The 13,813-nt window shown below is 31.7% G+C and overlaps 1 protein-coding gene across 1 annotated transcript; it reads left to right on the forward strand.

Annotated features, from left to right (window-relative positions):
• Positions 1–6,717, forward strand: LOC130626997 (uncharacterized). Its single transcript, XM_057441354.1, has 2 exons — positions 1–657; positions 5,596–6,717. Exons 1-2 carry the CDS (start codon positions 592–594, stop codon positions 6,337–6,339), a joined length of 810 nt encoding a protein of 269 aa, XP_057297337.1. The 5' UTR covers positions 1–591; the 3' UTR covers positions 6,340–6,717.
• Positions 6,718–13,813: the final 7,096 nt, after the last annotated feature.

The raw sequence follows: 13,813 nt of genomic DNA on the forward strand, positions 1-13,813 counted from the left end.
ATCAAACCTACTATACCTAAAAGCTTACACTTGCGAAAAAAATCTTTGACAAAAGTTTAATCGTCAAAAAAGCGACACAAAAAGCTGGATCAATTTTTTTAACAAGCTGTACATCATAGTAAAGATCTTAGAAAATGCATAACGAAGGACTAACTCATTAGTATTTCGTTGCAACGCATGATGACGGATGATAACGAAGTCGTAATGAGTGCCTTGAAGACATTTTGATTTCAAACAATTCTTTTCTTAACACTCAAATGCTCACAGTTCAGAAACATTTGGAATATTTTTTATTTGAGAAATAAAGATCAAATTGCTAAACTTAGACGAAGGTTTCATTTTTACAAATTAGGTTTTATTTTTAAATACATTTATTAATTAATTTATTAATTATCAAGTTCGTTATTCAACGGATATTATAATTAACCTTGGGAACACAAATCGCATCAACAGTTTGAAAACAACGTTCTTACGTTAATTTGAAACTTTCTTTCAAAACGTTGTAAATACAGTTTTAAATGGAACATTTATAGATCGATGATATGTGTATTGAGGAAGATTTAGTTGATAGATAAATTGCGATTGAATTAGATGTGTGCCGTATGGACACTAATGGCATATGTGTGGGTGGATGGATGGGTCAAACAGGACGAACACGTAAGGTTCAACTTTAAACCTTTTAACCTTTATTTTTTCCAGCCATTTCAAATTTGCAGTAAGAGGCGTTGTAATTCCTTTCTGGTATTTCGAAATAAAATAAAACTTCTGAAAGCAATTAATTAAGCCAAGGAAAACCTATAAACTTTATAATGGGGATTTTCTCCTGTTTTATTATGATTTCCGAGCAATATATACATATATATATATATATAAGTTTACAAACACTTTCTCGTAAAATGTAATAGTTATTTCACGACAATAGTGTAAACCTATATAAGAGCGGCAACTAAATGGCTACATGTACTATGTTACATATTGCAATACTTTGTGTAGTAATGATCCAGGTATTTTTCATTTTATTTTTTCGTTTTACTAAAAAAGGTTATTGGATTAAGTAAATGCCATCAAAAAAGGGATGGTTTACCTTTCCCGTCTGTAACTTTTTGCAGTCATTAGTGATGCGTATATTATTGCGGTAGTGTAACGGCTGATTTCTCTATTGTATTTAAATTGCATTGTTATTAGGAAAAAAATTCGGCAGTCCTGAATCTTGCATTTATAATAAGCCGTATGTTTTTTCTTATATGTGGAACTTTGAATTTTATAATAGTTTTTCATGTGGAATAAAATCCAAACATGTTGAAAAGGAAAAAAGACCAACTGAAAATGTAATCATAAAAAAATCACCAATTAATCAAATCACAATTACCCTTCACTGAACAGTCTGTCTTAAAGATAGAGACGAGCAGACTTCATATGGCAAAGCACTTCTCATTTTGTTCTTTCTATTATCATGTCTTGCCAGAAATAAGTTATTAGATGTTTGTGGTATATTGCTTTTCCGTTAACATAAGAAGTATAATGAGCCATGCTCGTTCTTCATAACTCGATGGTTATATTACCGTTTTATATCATTTTCAAGTTTCTTTTATCTCGGAATTTTCCATAGCTTTTAATATGTTTTCGTTCTTGTTATAAACTGTTTTTACTATGCTTGTAGCAACTTCACGGCTTCAGCTGGTGTCGAAGTAATAGATATTAGCGAAATAATAAATTTTAAATGGACATTGTTAAATTGTTTTTATTGTCATTCATTGTTTTTATATAATTTTTTTTGAAACTAGAGAATCAAGACTTCTCATGTTAAATATGCTGAAGGCGGTGTCATAGACAAGACCTTGTATAAAAATTGAACAAACATATACTATTGCATAAGTTTTTATATATTCCTATATCGGATAAATTCTTTTTAATTTCAATGACAAAAGTAGTTTTCGAATATTCCATTTCTACTCGAAAAGCTTTCAAAGGCATCAAACCCTCGAGATCACCTCAATATTTACACAGGCTTTATCATTTACATAACAATTTTCTTTGAAAGTTTTTTACCAGATAATTTTAATAAAATCAAATCGTAATGCTTAAATAATTCTAAAGGCATGGATGATTTACTCAGCGCAGATCTGTTTAATTAGCAAGCTCTCTTTTAACTAATGACTTAGCCACAAACCAAAACATAAAAATCAAGGAAGCTAGGGGAAGACTTCTGCGAAACAGCGTATGTTCAAAAATCGCTGTAAACTTTGTAATTATTGCATCCAATCTATACCGAGAGAGAATTCGTTTACTAAGAAGACCTGCTTTTTGAAGAATTTGTATGCACAAAATATTGTAAATTAAACACATAGCTATGAAGTCATAATTTAAAATATCTAATTGATTTTCTATACTCAATTATCTATTCATATAGCGGTTTATTATCTTTACAAGTGGTTTCCTATGCAAATACAACCTTTAGGAAAACAACGTTATTACCCCTGTTCAGATTTTCTATAGTTATATATTAGAGCGATTGTTTGTTAGCTGTGCTAAAAATTATATTCAACGTGACACCTTTTATTACCATTATGATAATAAACCTAGGGTAGGCCATCTAAGAAAAGTGATTTCTGGTAATTAATGCTAAGCTATATGTTGGGTAGTTGCGCAGTAGAGAAGCTTTCGTTTGCAATATGTGTTTTCACCAATTACAATTTGCGACTCGTCTCACTAACGCAGCTCGCAAGTGAGTAAAATGTTACGGTACATATGCAGTAACAACGAATTCCCTAATTGCATTGAAAGGTCCTTTCTAAATAATGATATAGTCTAAATATAATCCTCTTAATGAACATTCAAAGTTTAAAACTAACGCAATCACGTGCATATGACGTGTATTTTTCGTGTAAAAATCTCATATATAAAATTAATGATCGCATTCTGAAGAAGGTAAACAAACATAAAAATCTCAAGAGATGGAATCGAAAATGATATATTGCAATGTATTTTTGGAAAATGAAAGTAGGTTATGAACATTAATTTTAATTTCAATTTGATTAAGATTTTCAAATAATAGGAAATGGATCTATTGTGCAAAGATTGTGTGACGCGTTTTTTATGTCAAACAATGGATTAATGAGTTCGTCTTTAATTACTTTCATAATTAATTTTGGATGAGTAACTGTGCGCTCTGTTTCGACAGTTTTTAAGAACATTAATTGTTGCGGTCATTTGTAATTTTGGCATTAATTATTGCGGACGTAAGGTATTGCGCTTGTGTAATAATTTGTATCGCAAAATGCAATCTACCTTTGTGAATCTTTATCTTCTGCAATAATTTATGTCGCAATAATTTTTGTCTTCAAAAATTTTTGAAGACAAAAATTATTGCGACATAAGAAAATTCGCAAAAATCTATGCTTTGTTTAAAAAGAGAAGAAAAAACTGGTTCTGTATTTTTTAATGGCCGCATGAGAACGACTAACTCTTTGGTATTTCGTTCCAATGCATGACGGCGTGTAGTTATAAATTTGTAATGTTATATGGGGTGTAAACCTCGTGACATTAAGAATTTCTTAACTGAAACCTCTACAGCTCAGAAACCCTCTGCAGGTATGAAGCACGGTACAATTATCAAAACTATTTTTTTAGGCAAAAAATTTCCGCATAAGTGTCCTTAAGATCTTAGCCATTACAACTCAGAAACTTTTACAGATTAGAAACTATATATTGCTAAGACACGTGTTATGATTACCGAACTATTTCTAATTTGATGGGTTTTTCTTTAGCCAAAACTATGAATCTGATAAAATAAAGATTCAATTGCTCAACAGTTTTCCTCCAACAAAGGTCCCTTTTTCTTTCGGTAAAGCGCGTTAACGACCAATAAACTTAAAATAACTCAGTTCTTAATATCACAGGACCTGCATCCTTCTTAATGTCGGTTTAATTTTAAATACATTTCTTATTTTTTGAGTCACAGCCTTTTGAATTTAGGCTATTTTCCATTTGCACTATATTATTGAATTATCCAATTTTGCCTATCAAATAAAATCAATACTATAAACCTATACATTGCGTGTATATTGGTACGTAATCTTTTAGAAAAGTATTCGCAAGTACACATTTAAGGTACAATACAATATAGTACTCTTTCATTTTATTTTTGTTTAGATTTTTAACGCTCGATCGGTCCAGTATAAATAAAAACGGTGTGGTAAAACTGTTGAAACGCCTTGAACATGTTAATTAAGATTAAATAATATATATTTTTTATTTAGCTCATTGCTTTTTTGCTTCTCAATCACCCTCTTGAGTGTAGATCATTTGTCCATTTATTTCACTGTAAATGCCTTTTCAAACATATGTAATGAGGTTATAAGGTCGTACTCCAACTGCAAGTTGCTGTTGGTGTCGCACAGTAGTGTTGAATAGATAATATAATTTAAAATGTGCTGGCTATGAATGCTATATGTTATCATAAAATAATTTACTTTCTTTTTAATTATTTAAGCCTGCAATTTAGGTATTTCCGCTACATTATTTTTAAATCAATTGTGGTGAATGTCATAAATGTGATATCAGAGTTATTTTTGACTTAATATATTTATCTTTAAGTAGAAGTTTTTTTTAAACAATTAACGTAATTGCTTTTTTGCTGAGACTACCCGTTAACTTCAGTTTGCAGGGATTTTCTTCCTATAAAGTTTTTGAGGCAATCAATGATGTACACACTTTAAAAGCAACTTTTTCACTGCAAAACTTAGATTCTAATTGTAAAGGGCCTCTTGGTACTTGCGTTTCGTACACTACTGATCAAGAGCCTTCACTTTACGACTTAGTAGAAATAATTTTTGTGTCTAACAATAATCCGTTTTTATGTTAAATATGTTGCAGATCGTTCATATGCTATTGCATAAGCATTCCAATCTCTGTTTGTCGGTAAAACATGTACATTCAATATATTTCAAGAAAAATTCATGTAATAGAATCGCTGTTGGTAAAAGATTTTATATCTAACAAATATTGTTGTTAAAACACATAAAGCTATGTACTCTTCCTTCTTAAAGAAAATCAATTGATTTTATATACTTAATTAACATTTCCTGCAGCGGTGGTCGCATCACTATAAGTCTTTAACGACATTTCCCTACACAAAAACAAACTTGAGGAAAATAACCTTACAACCTTATATACGATTGTTTTTAGCTTGCGTAAAACATTCCTTTGCAATTGAAATTTATTCGCTACTTATTTAACGTACCAGCTCTTGGATACAAAAAAATAGGAAAATAACCCTCAGATATGTCAACTAAGAAGAGTGTTTTCTTTTTCCATGAAAACGGATTGTAGTCATAGGAATTTCAGACGCAAATTGCACAAATTTTCGCTATAAAAACGAATTAGACATTGTACAGACTGTGAACAACCATAAAAGTCTCTAAAGAAACCAGTCACAATGAAAACGTTCTATATTGCAGTGTATTTTCTCTACATGAAGGTGAACTAGCTAATGGTGTACTTGGACTAAGATTTTCAACTGAAATTAAGAACAAGTTTTGTATGGAAGTACTGAGATACCAACTTTCTATCGTGTATATATTTTTTTCTTCTTAGAATTTGGTGGCAAGTGAATTATGCCAAGTTTTATTTCGTAATGGGTTTGAAATTCAACTTTGTAAGTATAATGACAATCACAAGAAGATTTTAATTTTTACAAATCAGACATATGGAAACAACTTGAATGTTGAGGCATATATCAATTCTAATTACATTCGTCATACAAGAGAAAACGACATTATACAAACAGGCGTGTTCTTGTTAAAGAACTCTATGAATTGCTGTATATCCGATAGAGAATCTGTTTGTAACAAGAAAAATGTTTGTAAAAAAGATAACGCGTTTCAACTGAATCTAATGCGAAGCAATGTCTCATTTAAAATCACTCGAACGGCTGTCTCTAGACACGAACAAACACAAAAAAACCCATTTCTTTTACGAATTGTAATCAAAGTTAAGGACTTCATGCCAGGAAAAAGCAGTACTGTCTGCAACACTAAACCACCTCTTCAAACTTTATTTCGTACATCACAACCACAGCTAACTCACTGCTTCAAGCACCGGTGCAATAAACCGATGCCCAAAGTATCAACGAAGAAAAGTTTATGCAATCCACCAGATGGATGTATCACTCAGGGCAAGCTAAAGAACTCACGATCAAAAACAAAATGTCTGCTAGGACGTTGTCAAGGAATCAAAAAGACAGACCCAATCGATGATGATGTTTTCGACAAAAGTAGAAATTGCGTGGATTCGTCTTTAAAGAATTTACTTTTGCAACTTAAACAGTTAAAGATCTAAATTGAGAAATCATAGTAGCTATATTTTTTTGTACTAATATATTCATAGAACCTTTAGATATATATGCAAATAAAAAATTAGGAGTAACATATTGCCCACTATGTCATCTGTCATGATTTAAATCATATGTCCTTTAAAGAGAGAAATTTGTAATGATGAATTTGAAGCAACACAACTGAACAGTAAATCAAATATGAACTCTTTCTTTGTCCATTAAAATTATCTGCGATGCGATCAATTGAGGAGTTATTAATCTCGTCTTTTTAACTTTAGCACGTATCAGTTTGTTTTGAATTACATTGGTCAAAGAAACAATTGATATTCTAATTAGTATACGTGAGATAATTCATTAAGAAAGACGAAAAAAACACAACAGCTCCTGAGTTGTCAGCGTTTCTTAAAAAATTGTAACTTTTATCGCAAATAAAAGGCCAGCTAATGGTTTCAGAAGAGTGCCATAATAATAGCCATTTTAATGAACTCTGATTGTGCATTAAAATTGAGTTTAATCACCTTTTTCTATCTTTATGTCTATCCTAAATCTATTTGAAAAATTTTTTCGTCTCCAACTCAGTTTCCGAAACCAAAGTGGGATTGTACAACATAAACAGTACTATTTGACGGCACAGGTATCAACATACGACGTTTAGCTGGTATTAATCAATTTTTAGAGGTACTGCATCATGTCTTTAGTTATTGAACAGTCTTGCTGGTATTCAAAATTGATTTTTGAGGACTAAGGTTGAATTCTAAGTTATTTAGGCTAATCTAAATTCCTAAGCTGTGCGAATTATTGTGTCAATTATTTGAACAAACTATGCTTATGCAAATAACTGTAACTTCCTACACCTAGCAAGCTTCATTTATTGCCTTATTGTCTTATAGAGCTAGACAAGAAATCGGTGAATTTAGTTTTTTTTTTTGTATCCAACTTGGTGTAGATGATTAGTTTTGATTTGCTTTGTGGCATGACTTCCATAGTCTGGATTAATTTTAATTCTAGTTTAGTTTTAATTATTTTTTTTTAATTAATTCCTTAAGAAGGGGACAATTATGCGTCTACAGGCATATTCTGTAGAAGACTATACCTCTAGTTTGTTTCTAAACACCTAACAGGTTGATTTTATCATTGCGGTGGCTAGCAAACTCCTTGTACATTACTTTCTTTGGAAGCTGTGCTAAACATGCATAGAAAAGGCATATTGCATGACATTATAAATTCTGACATTTTCATTTTGGAATACTAAGTGCTTCTCCTTCTTGTTACATCATTTTTAGGAATCTGAAAACCGATACTTCATGACTTATTCAAATAATGTGCATGCGTAGAAAACAAAAACGTCCTTCTGTTAAACATGTTACAGACACTTTCTATCATATTTCGTTTAACTATCCGTTCGTTGGTATATCTTATTTTGTAAAAATAAAGTTTAATATTTGCCGTAAAAGAGTTGCTGGTAAAATAATTTGTGTGCGATGGATGTAATTTAAACACACGAAGCCATGCATTCTTTGTGTTAAAGAAGAAACATTAAATCTGTATTTTTATTTAACATTTAGCGGAGAATGCGTTGTCTCCTACACCAAATCAATCTTTAGGAAAATGACATTGTAACCTTGTATATTTATATACTAGAACAATTATGTTTAGCTTGCGCAAGCATTCTTTTGCCATTTATGGTAATTTGCTCCGTGTTTAACCCTATTATACCTGGGGGGGGTGCCCGCGGCCTCTTTGACTAGGCATAACTTTGGATACACATGCCATTAAGTGCTAAAATTTTGTGACTATTCCTAACATTTATTAGGGCTTTTAATAAAAAAATTTTTGGAAAATTTGGAACTTTGCTAGGGGTATTGCATTTTTTGGACGGGGGTAAATTTTTAAAATTTTGAAAACCGTTGACATTCATGTAAGAATGTTATAAGATGTTGTATTGGGTATATAAATATTTATTTCATGTATGTTGGTTACTAAGTGGTAACCAAGGTGTTGATAAGGTGATATATGGTTACTAGGGACAAAAAGCAGACCAGATTTAAAGGAAATATCGATGCAGCAAATTGACATCATTTCGGATCCCAATGACATTATTATATTGTTTTCCTTACCTCAATTATCTTTAAATGTCCTGTTCTACATATGTGCCAAGTTTAATGACATGAACATCAATATTTCTGGTAGAACGGTTCTTTGTATCTATATCGTTAAAATAACGAATTTTTTTGGCCGAAATGACGTCATTATTTATCCCAATTTTTCATGTGAAACATATATTTTGGTATTCGTTCCACAAATTTAGCAATAATAAAGGCCGTATCATTAGTAACACGCTAGAAATTAAAACGTACTGAAAATTGGGAAGTGACCATTCTTTACATGTGTGACGTCATTTCTAATCCCTATGACGTTATCAAATAAATTTTTACCTTGATTGAGTTTGTACTAACACATTCTCCAACTGAGCCTAGTTTCATCACTTAAGTACAAGTGGTTCAGGATTTATGTTCCGCGGGAACTTTGTGCCCCCCCCGCCCCTTGAGGGTTACAAGGGTCAAAAAAGCTTAGGTATAATAGGGTTAAGTCTCTCGCATATAATGCAAGTATACTATCTAAAGCTTGGCTTCCAATGGTTGCAAAAATGTTGTTCAACTGTTGCACGATTTTTGCGCAACACTAATGAAACACTTTCGTGTGATTGTTGAACAATGGAAAAGTTTATATATATATATATTTCTTTACATATATTGAGTGTACAATAATTGTTTTAGGTAGTGAAAAAATGTTGAAAATATCGAAGACAACAAATGCGTACAACAAATGTGTTCGGTAAAATACAAACTATTTGTTTTTTTAACATGGTAGCGAATTTAGAAGCACAGAAATTATTCAAGGAAAACTTCATAAATAAATTGCAAAATATCCAATTCTATACGACAAATTTTATGAAGAATTTAAGGATAAATGGAAAAAGCAAATTGCATGGAATGCAATTGGTGACTAATTCAATTTATCGTTCAAACAAGCAGAGGATAAATACAAGAGTTTTAGAACCACTTATGGCCGATGGTATAAATCTAAAAAAATGATGCAATTAACGAAATAAATATTTCCACAAGACAAACCATTTAGTAGAAAAAAATGTTAAAAAAATGACTCAAAAATATTGTTTTCAAAACATCTTTTTGATTTGTATCCTTTAAGTCTTTCAATTTCAATTATAACAGCAACGCCTTTAACGACACATTCACGCAACTCCTGCTTTAATCCAAAAACGTTCCAGCTGACAATTCGATTTAAATCGTAACTACTTTAACTTGCCTTAAGAGAATTATCATTGACTATTATTTTTCGATGCCGGCAGCACGGGTTATTTGCATAGGTGGTTAAAGCAGTTATTCAGAGCACTAATGTTTTAAGAGTGCATGCAGAATTCGAAGAGCTGTTTAGTGTTTAGTGTTTTTACTTTGAAAATTTCTTGATTTTGATTACGACCTGTCAAAGGAATTGCTTTCCCAACATTCGTTCTTTGTTAGCTAGAAGTAATTTTTCGAGTGATTTTAAATTTTACATTGTTTTGCTTTAAATTCAATGCAAACGTGTTATCTTCTAATAATGCATTTTACTTGTTACAAATAGATACTCTATTAGATATGCAGCAATTAATTGCGTTTCGCAACAAGACAAGGCCTGTTTGCAATTTCCATGACTGCAACCAGTATTTACAAAAATTAGAAACCGCATTTCTTAACCCTGCATTTCAATGGTTGTCGTACAACAGTCACTAGATAGCTGCACGCTTCGGGAATGTAAGAAATTGTATTTCTATAATGTGCTCGAAAATCCAAAATTTGATTAAAATGTCTCAGCTCTGAAACTTAGAAAAGTGTAGATAAATTAATAAGCAGCGAACACTTCGTTACCTAGCCAAAGGAGAATTGCAGCAAAAATAGCGTTTTACACAGACCAACTGTATGCAAAGTAGTTTAAGAAACCTGTTGTGCTAATGTTTTGAAATTAAGAAACCTAAAACACCTAACAATATTACAGATTGGCACAGCATATGTAGTGGATTTAATTAAAAATGGAATTTTCCACGATGAATAGAAAACATGTATGTATTGAAGCTCTTGCCGACATGGATTCGTCTTATTACATCTACAAACGCTTCCATAGCATGGTTTTGTTAGCTATTTGCGATAGAAAATATTATTTCAGTATTGTTATGGTATAGATAATGATGCTGCATTATTTAATGAAAGTGTGCTTGGTAAAGCTAGTAGTAGAAATGATTGGATTTACCAAAAGTGTTCAGCAGTAACCCAAGGGTAGCACCAGCTCTAATTGGAGATACTGAATTTTCCTCAAAAAATGGTTAAATGGGTCATCTGGCCAATATATTAATTTATTAAGTATTTTTACGCCTCAGGATTAATATTATAACCTGTTTTTTGCATGTGTATTAATCTCAAACAACCTAACTTTAAGATTTGGTAACACACGTAAATATTGAGGAAGCATCCTCAATTGCCACCTACACAGTTAATTAGCTAGGTTCAGTATTCAGTTTCATATAAGGGCCCTTAATCCTAGTCAGCATTACTTCTTTTTCTGAAATAATGCTGACATCAAATAGTTTAATGGTTTTTACTGAATAGAGCCTGCAGTTCCAATAATTTTGCTACATTATCTTTAAGTTGATTGCAGTGGCATGAATGTCATGAATGTCATGTGACTATTATCTTGCCTAACATATGCATCTTTCATCTTGTTTTTTTAAAGGTTAGACCTACCTGGTTTAATGTTAACTACAAACGGATATCGTTTATAAGGTCACTGTATAAATGTCACTTTTCTCTTGTTTATACCTTTTGAGGAAGTCGAAAGAATTTGCACGTTGTTTCATAAGCACGTTATTTTTGTTCGAGGTCCTAGCTTTGTAAGTAAAAAGAGTATTTTTGACGCTTGAGTTGCTTAACTGGTTAAAGTATTCTCATGTTGTACACTGCTTGCACTAAACCTTCGCTTGGAGCATTTGTAGTTGTTGTTAGTAAACTTTACTTCATAGAAAAATTGTTATTAAAATAAGGGCCATTCAATCGATAGAAGTGACACATGTGTCATTGGATTATTCAAACATTTACGATGACGAACATTTAACTTCCAACTTTATACATTTTGACATTCATTAATTTTAGCCGGTCTAATCTTGCAGTAGGACGTGTTAGGACGAGAAAAAAATTTTTTATTACTTAATCATTTAATAAAGCAAAGAAAAAATTGTATTTAAAAAGGGCAAAATAGAGGCAAGATTTATTCCTGGATATAACATGCATAAGTTCACTACAATTGCTTGACAGGTTTCAGGTTTTTTTGAAAATAGGGAGATCCTACCTACTGTGATTTAATACATAAAAGACTTTCTGCAGATCTACAAGATTAGAACATTTTAAAAATATAATTTTTAAAATTTTCAGATACTACTTAAAACGAGTGTTAAAACCGAGGGGCTTTTTACTTTTGCTTTGTCTAGTTATGGTACAGGTATTCCAATTTGTCTTGTATCTTAAGGATTTCATTAAAAGAAATTTCCGCATGCCCTTAAAGAAATCAATACATTCCTCATAAAGGAAAAAAATGTAATTGGCGGCTGATTAATGTTCTATCCGTTGTTTTTGCACAGAACGCTGAGAAAAAAGTTAAACTCGGATTAGACTCTCTGTCGGATACACAAAGTGATTGATTTAACCAATGACATATGCGTGGGTAGGCGGTTAAATCAGCATGAACATCTAAGGGTCAACTTTACCTTCTGACATCAATTATTTTGAGCTTTTTTAGAGTGAAACGCGTAGTAACTAATGTTTGGTATCTCCAAACTGGAAAAAGATAAATTGTGCCATCCATTAATAAAGCAAGGGAAAAAACAAAAATTTCCTATTTGTAATTTGATTACGAAGCAAGATATCTCTATAAGTACGAAGACTTTCTTGTAAACTATAATAGTTGACAGAAGTGCGGGTTAGCATAAACGTAGGCTAAAAACAGTGACTAAATGGCTCAATATACTATGTTACGTAATGTATTACTTTGTTTAGTAATGACAAAGGTATTTTAAGTTGTATTTTCATTTACTTGAAAGATTTTTGTTTTAGCTAAATGTTTTCACTAAATGTTTTTCACTTTCTAATGTCAGGAATTTTGTTCCATATTTATTCCAGTATACTTGGATACAAATATTGCTTCTAGCCCACTAGGAACAAATGATCTGCAAAGAACCTAGAACAACGTTGCAAGTTGCTTCAGCGAACATTGGAAAAAATATGCAGTCAAAAACAGGGAACAGCTAATTTGACTGTGATCCAGGATGTTAAATCTACGACTAGACTGACCTCCATCCCTATATATTTTACCAGAAATCCAATTAGATAAACTATCCTTTAATGCTTGATCTAAATTATTTTTTAAGTACGCTTGGTGTGATTCTAGCTACATTGGTTAGACCCCTTATAACGTAAACAAAAAGACGACCTCAAAAGGGGCACTAATTCACATATTTTAAACATCTTCATTCGAACAAGTCATGTTTCTCAGCTTATAATACAAATAGAAAACCAAGTACTTCATGACTTATTAGCAAAAATCTTTTGTGCCTAAAAAAGCAAGATTGTGCTTATACTAAATGTGATGCAGACCTTTTATGTCTTGTTTATCATTATCACACAAACGTTCAGATATTCCGACGTCGGCACAACTTCTTGTTTTGTAGTAGCTGCATGCAATATCTTCCGAGAAATAATTCGCGCACTTAAATAACTTACTGGTAAAATAATTTGTATACACAAGATATTGTATCAAACACATGCTGCCATGAACTATTCAAGTATCTTTAATTAACTTTTCCTATAGCGAAGTTACATGGTTTAAAAATACCAAATTTAGGAAAATAACTTTTTAGCCTGTTATAGCTATATATAAGAACGACTATTTTAGCTTTCGGTAAATGTACTTTTGCCATTTAATTTCATTTGCTGCAAATTCAATCTATTGACTGTTACCAAAAATAGAAAAATAAACACTAGGGTATGTCATGTAAGAAAAGTGATGTATTGGTAATTGCAGTGCAAGTGTCTCTGTACAGATTTTTGCTGTAAAAACATCGAAGACGTTCTAGAGACGGTATACAAACATGAAAAGGGAAGCCAGTTGCAATGAACACCTTCTATATTGTAGTGTATTTTCTCTATATAAAGGTAAACGTTATAATAGTGTCTTGAGAGACGAATGGTTTACTTTGTCCAAAATTTTTAACTAACATTATAAAGTGTGCGTATGCACGTACTGAAAGTTTTTTCTTCTTTTTAGATTTTGGTGGCAAGTGAAATATGCCAAGTTATGTTTCGTACGGGTTTGGAAGTTCAACAATGTACGTTTCATGGCAATCACACAAAGATTTTAGTGTTCACAAATCAG

The sequence above is a fragment of the Hydractinia symbiolongicarpus genome, chromosome 2 (genome assembly GCF_029227915.1).
Source record: "Hydractinia symbiolongicarpus strain clone_291-10 chromosome 2, HSymV2.1, whole genome shotgun sequence".
NCBI lineage: Eukaryota > Metazoa > Cnidaria > Hydrozoa > Anthoathecata > Hydractiniidae > Hydractinia > Hydractinia symbiolongicarpus.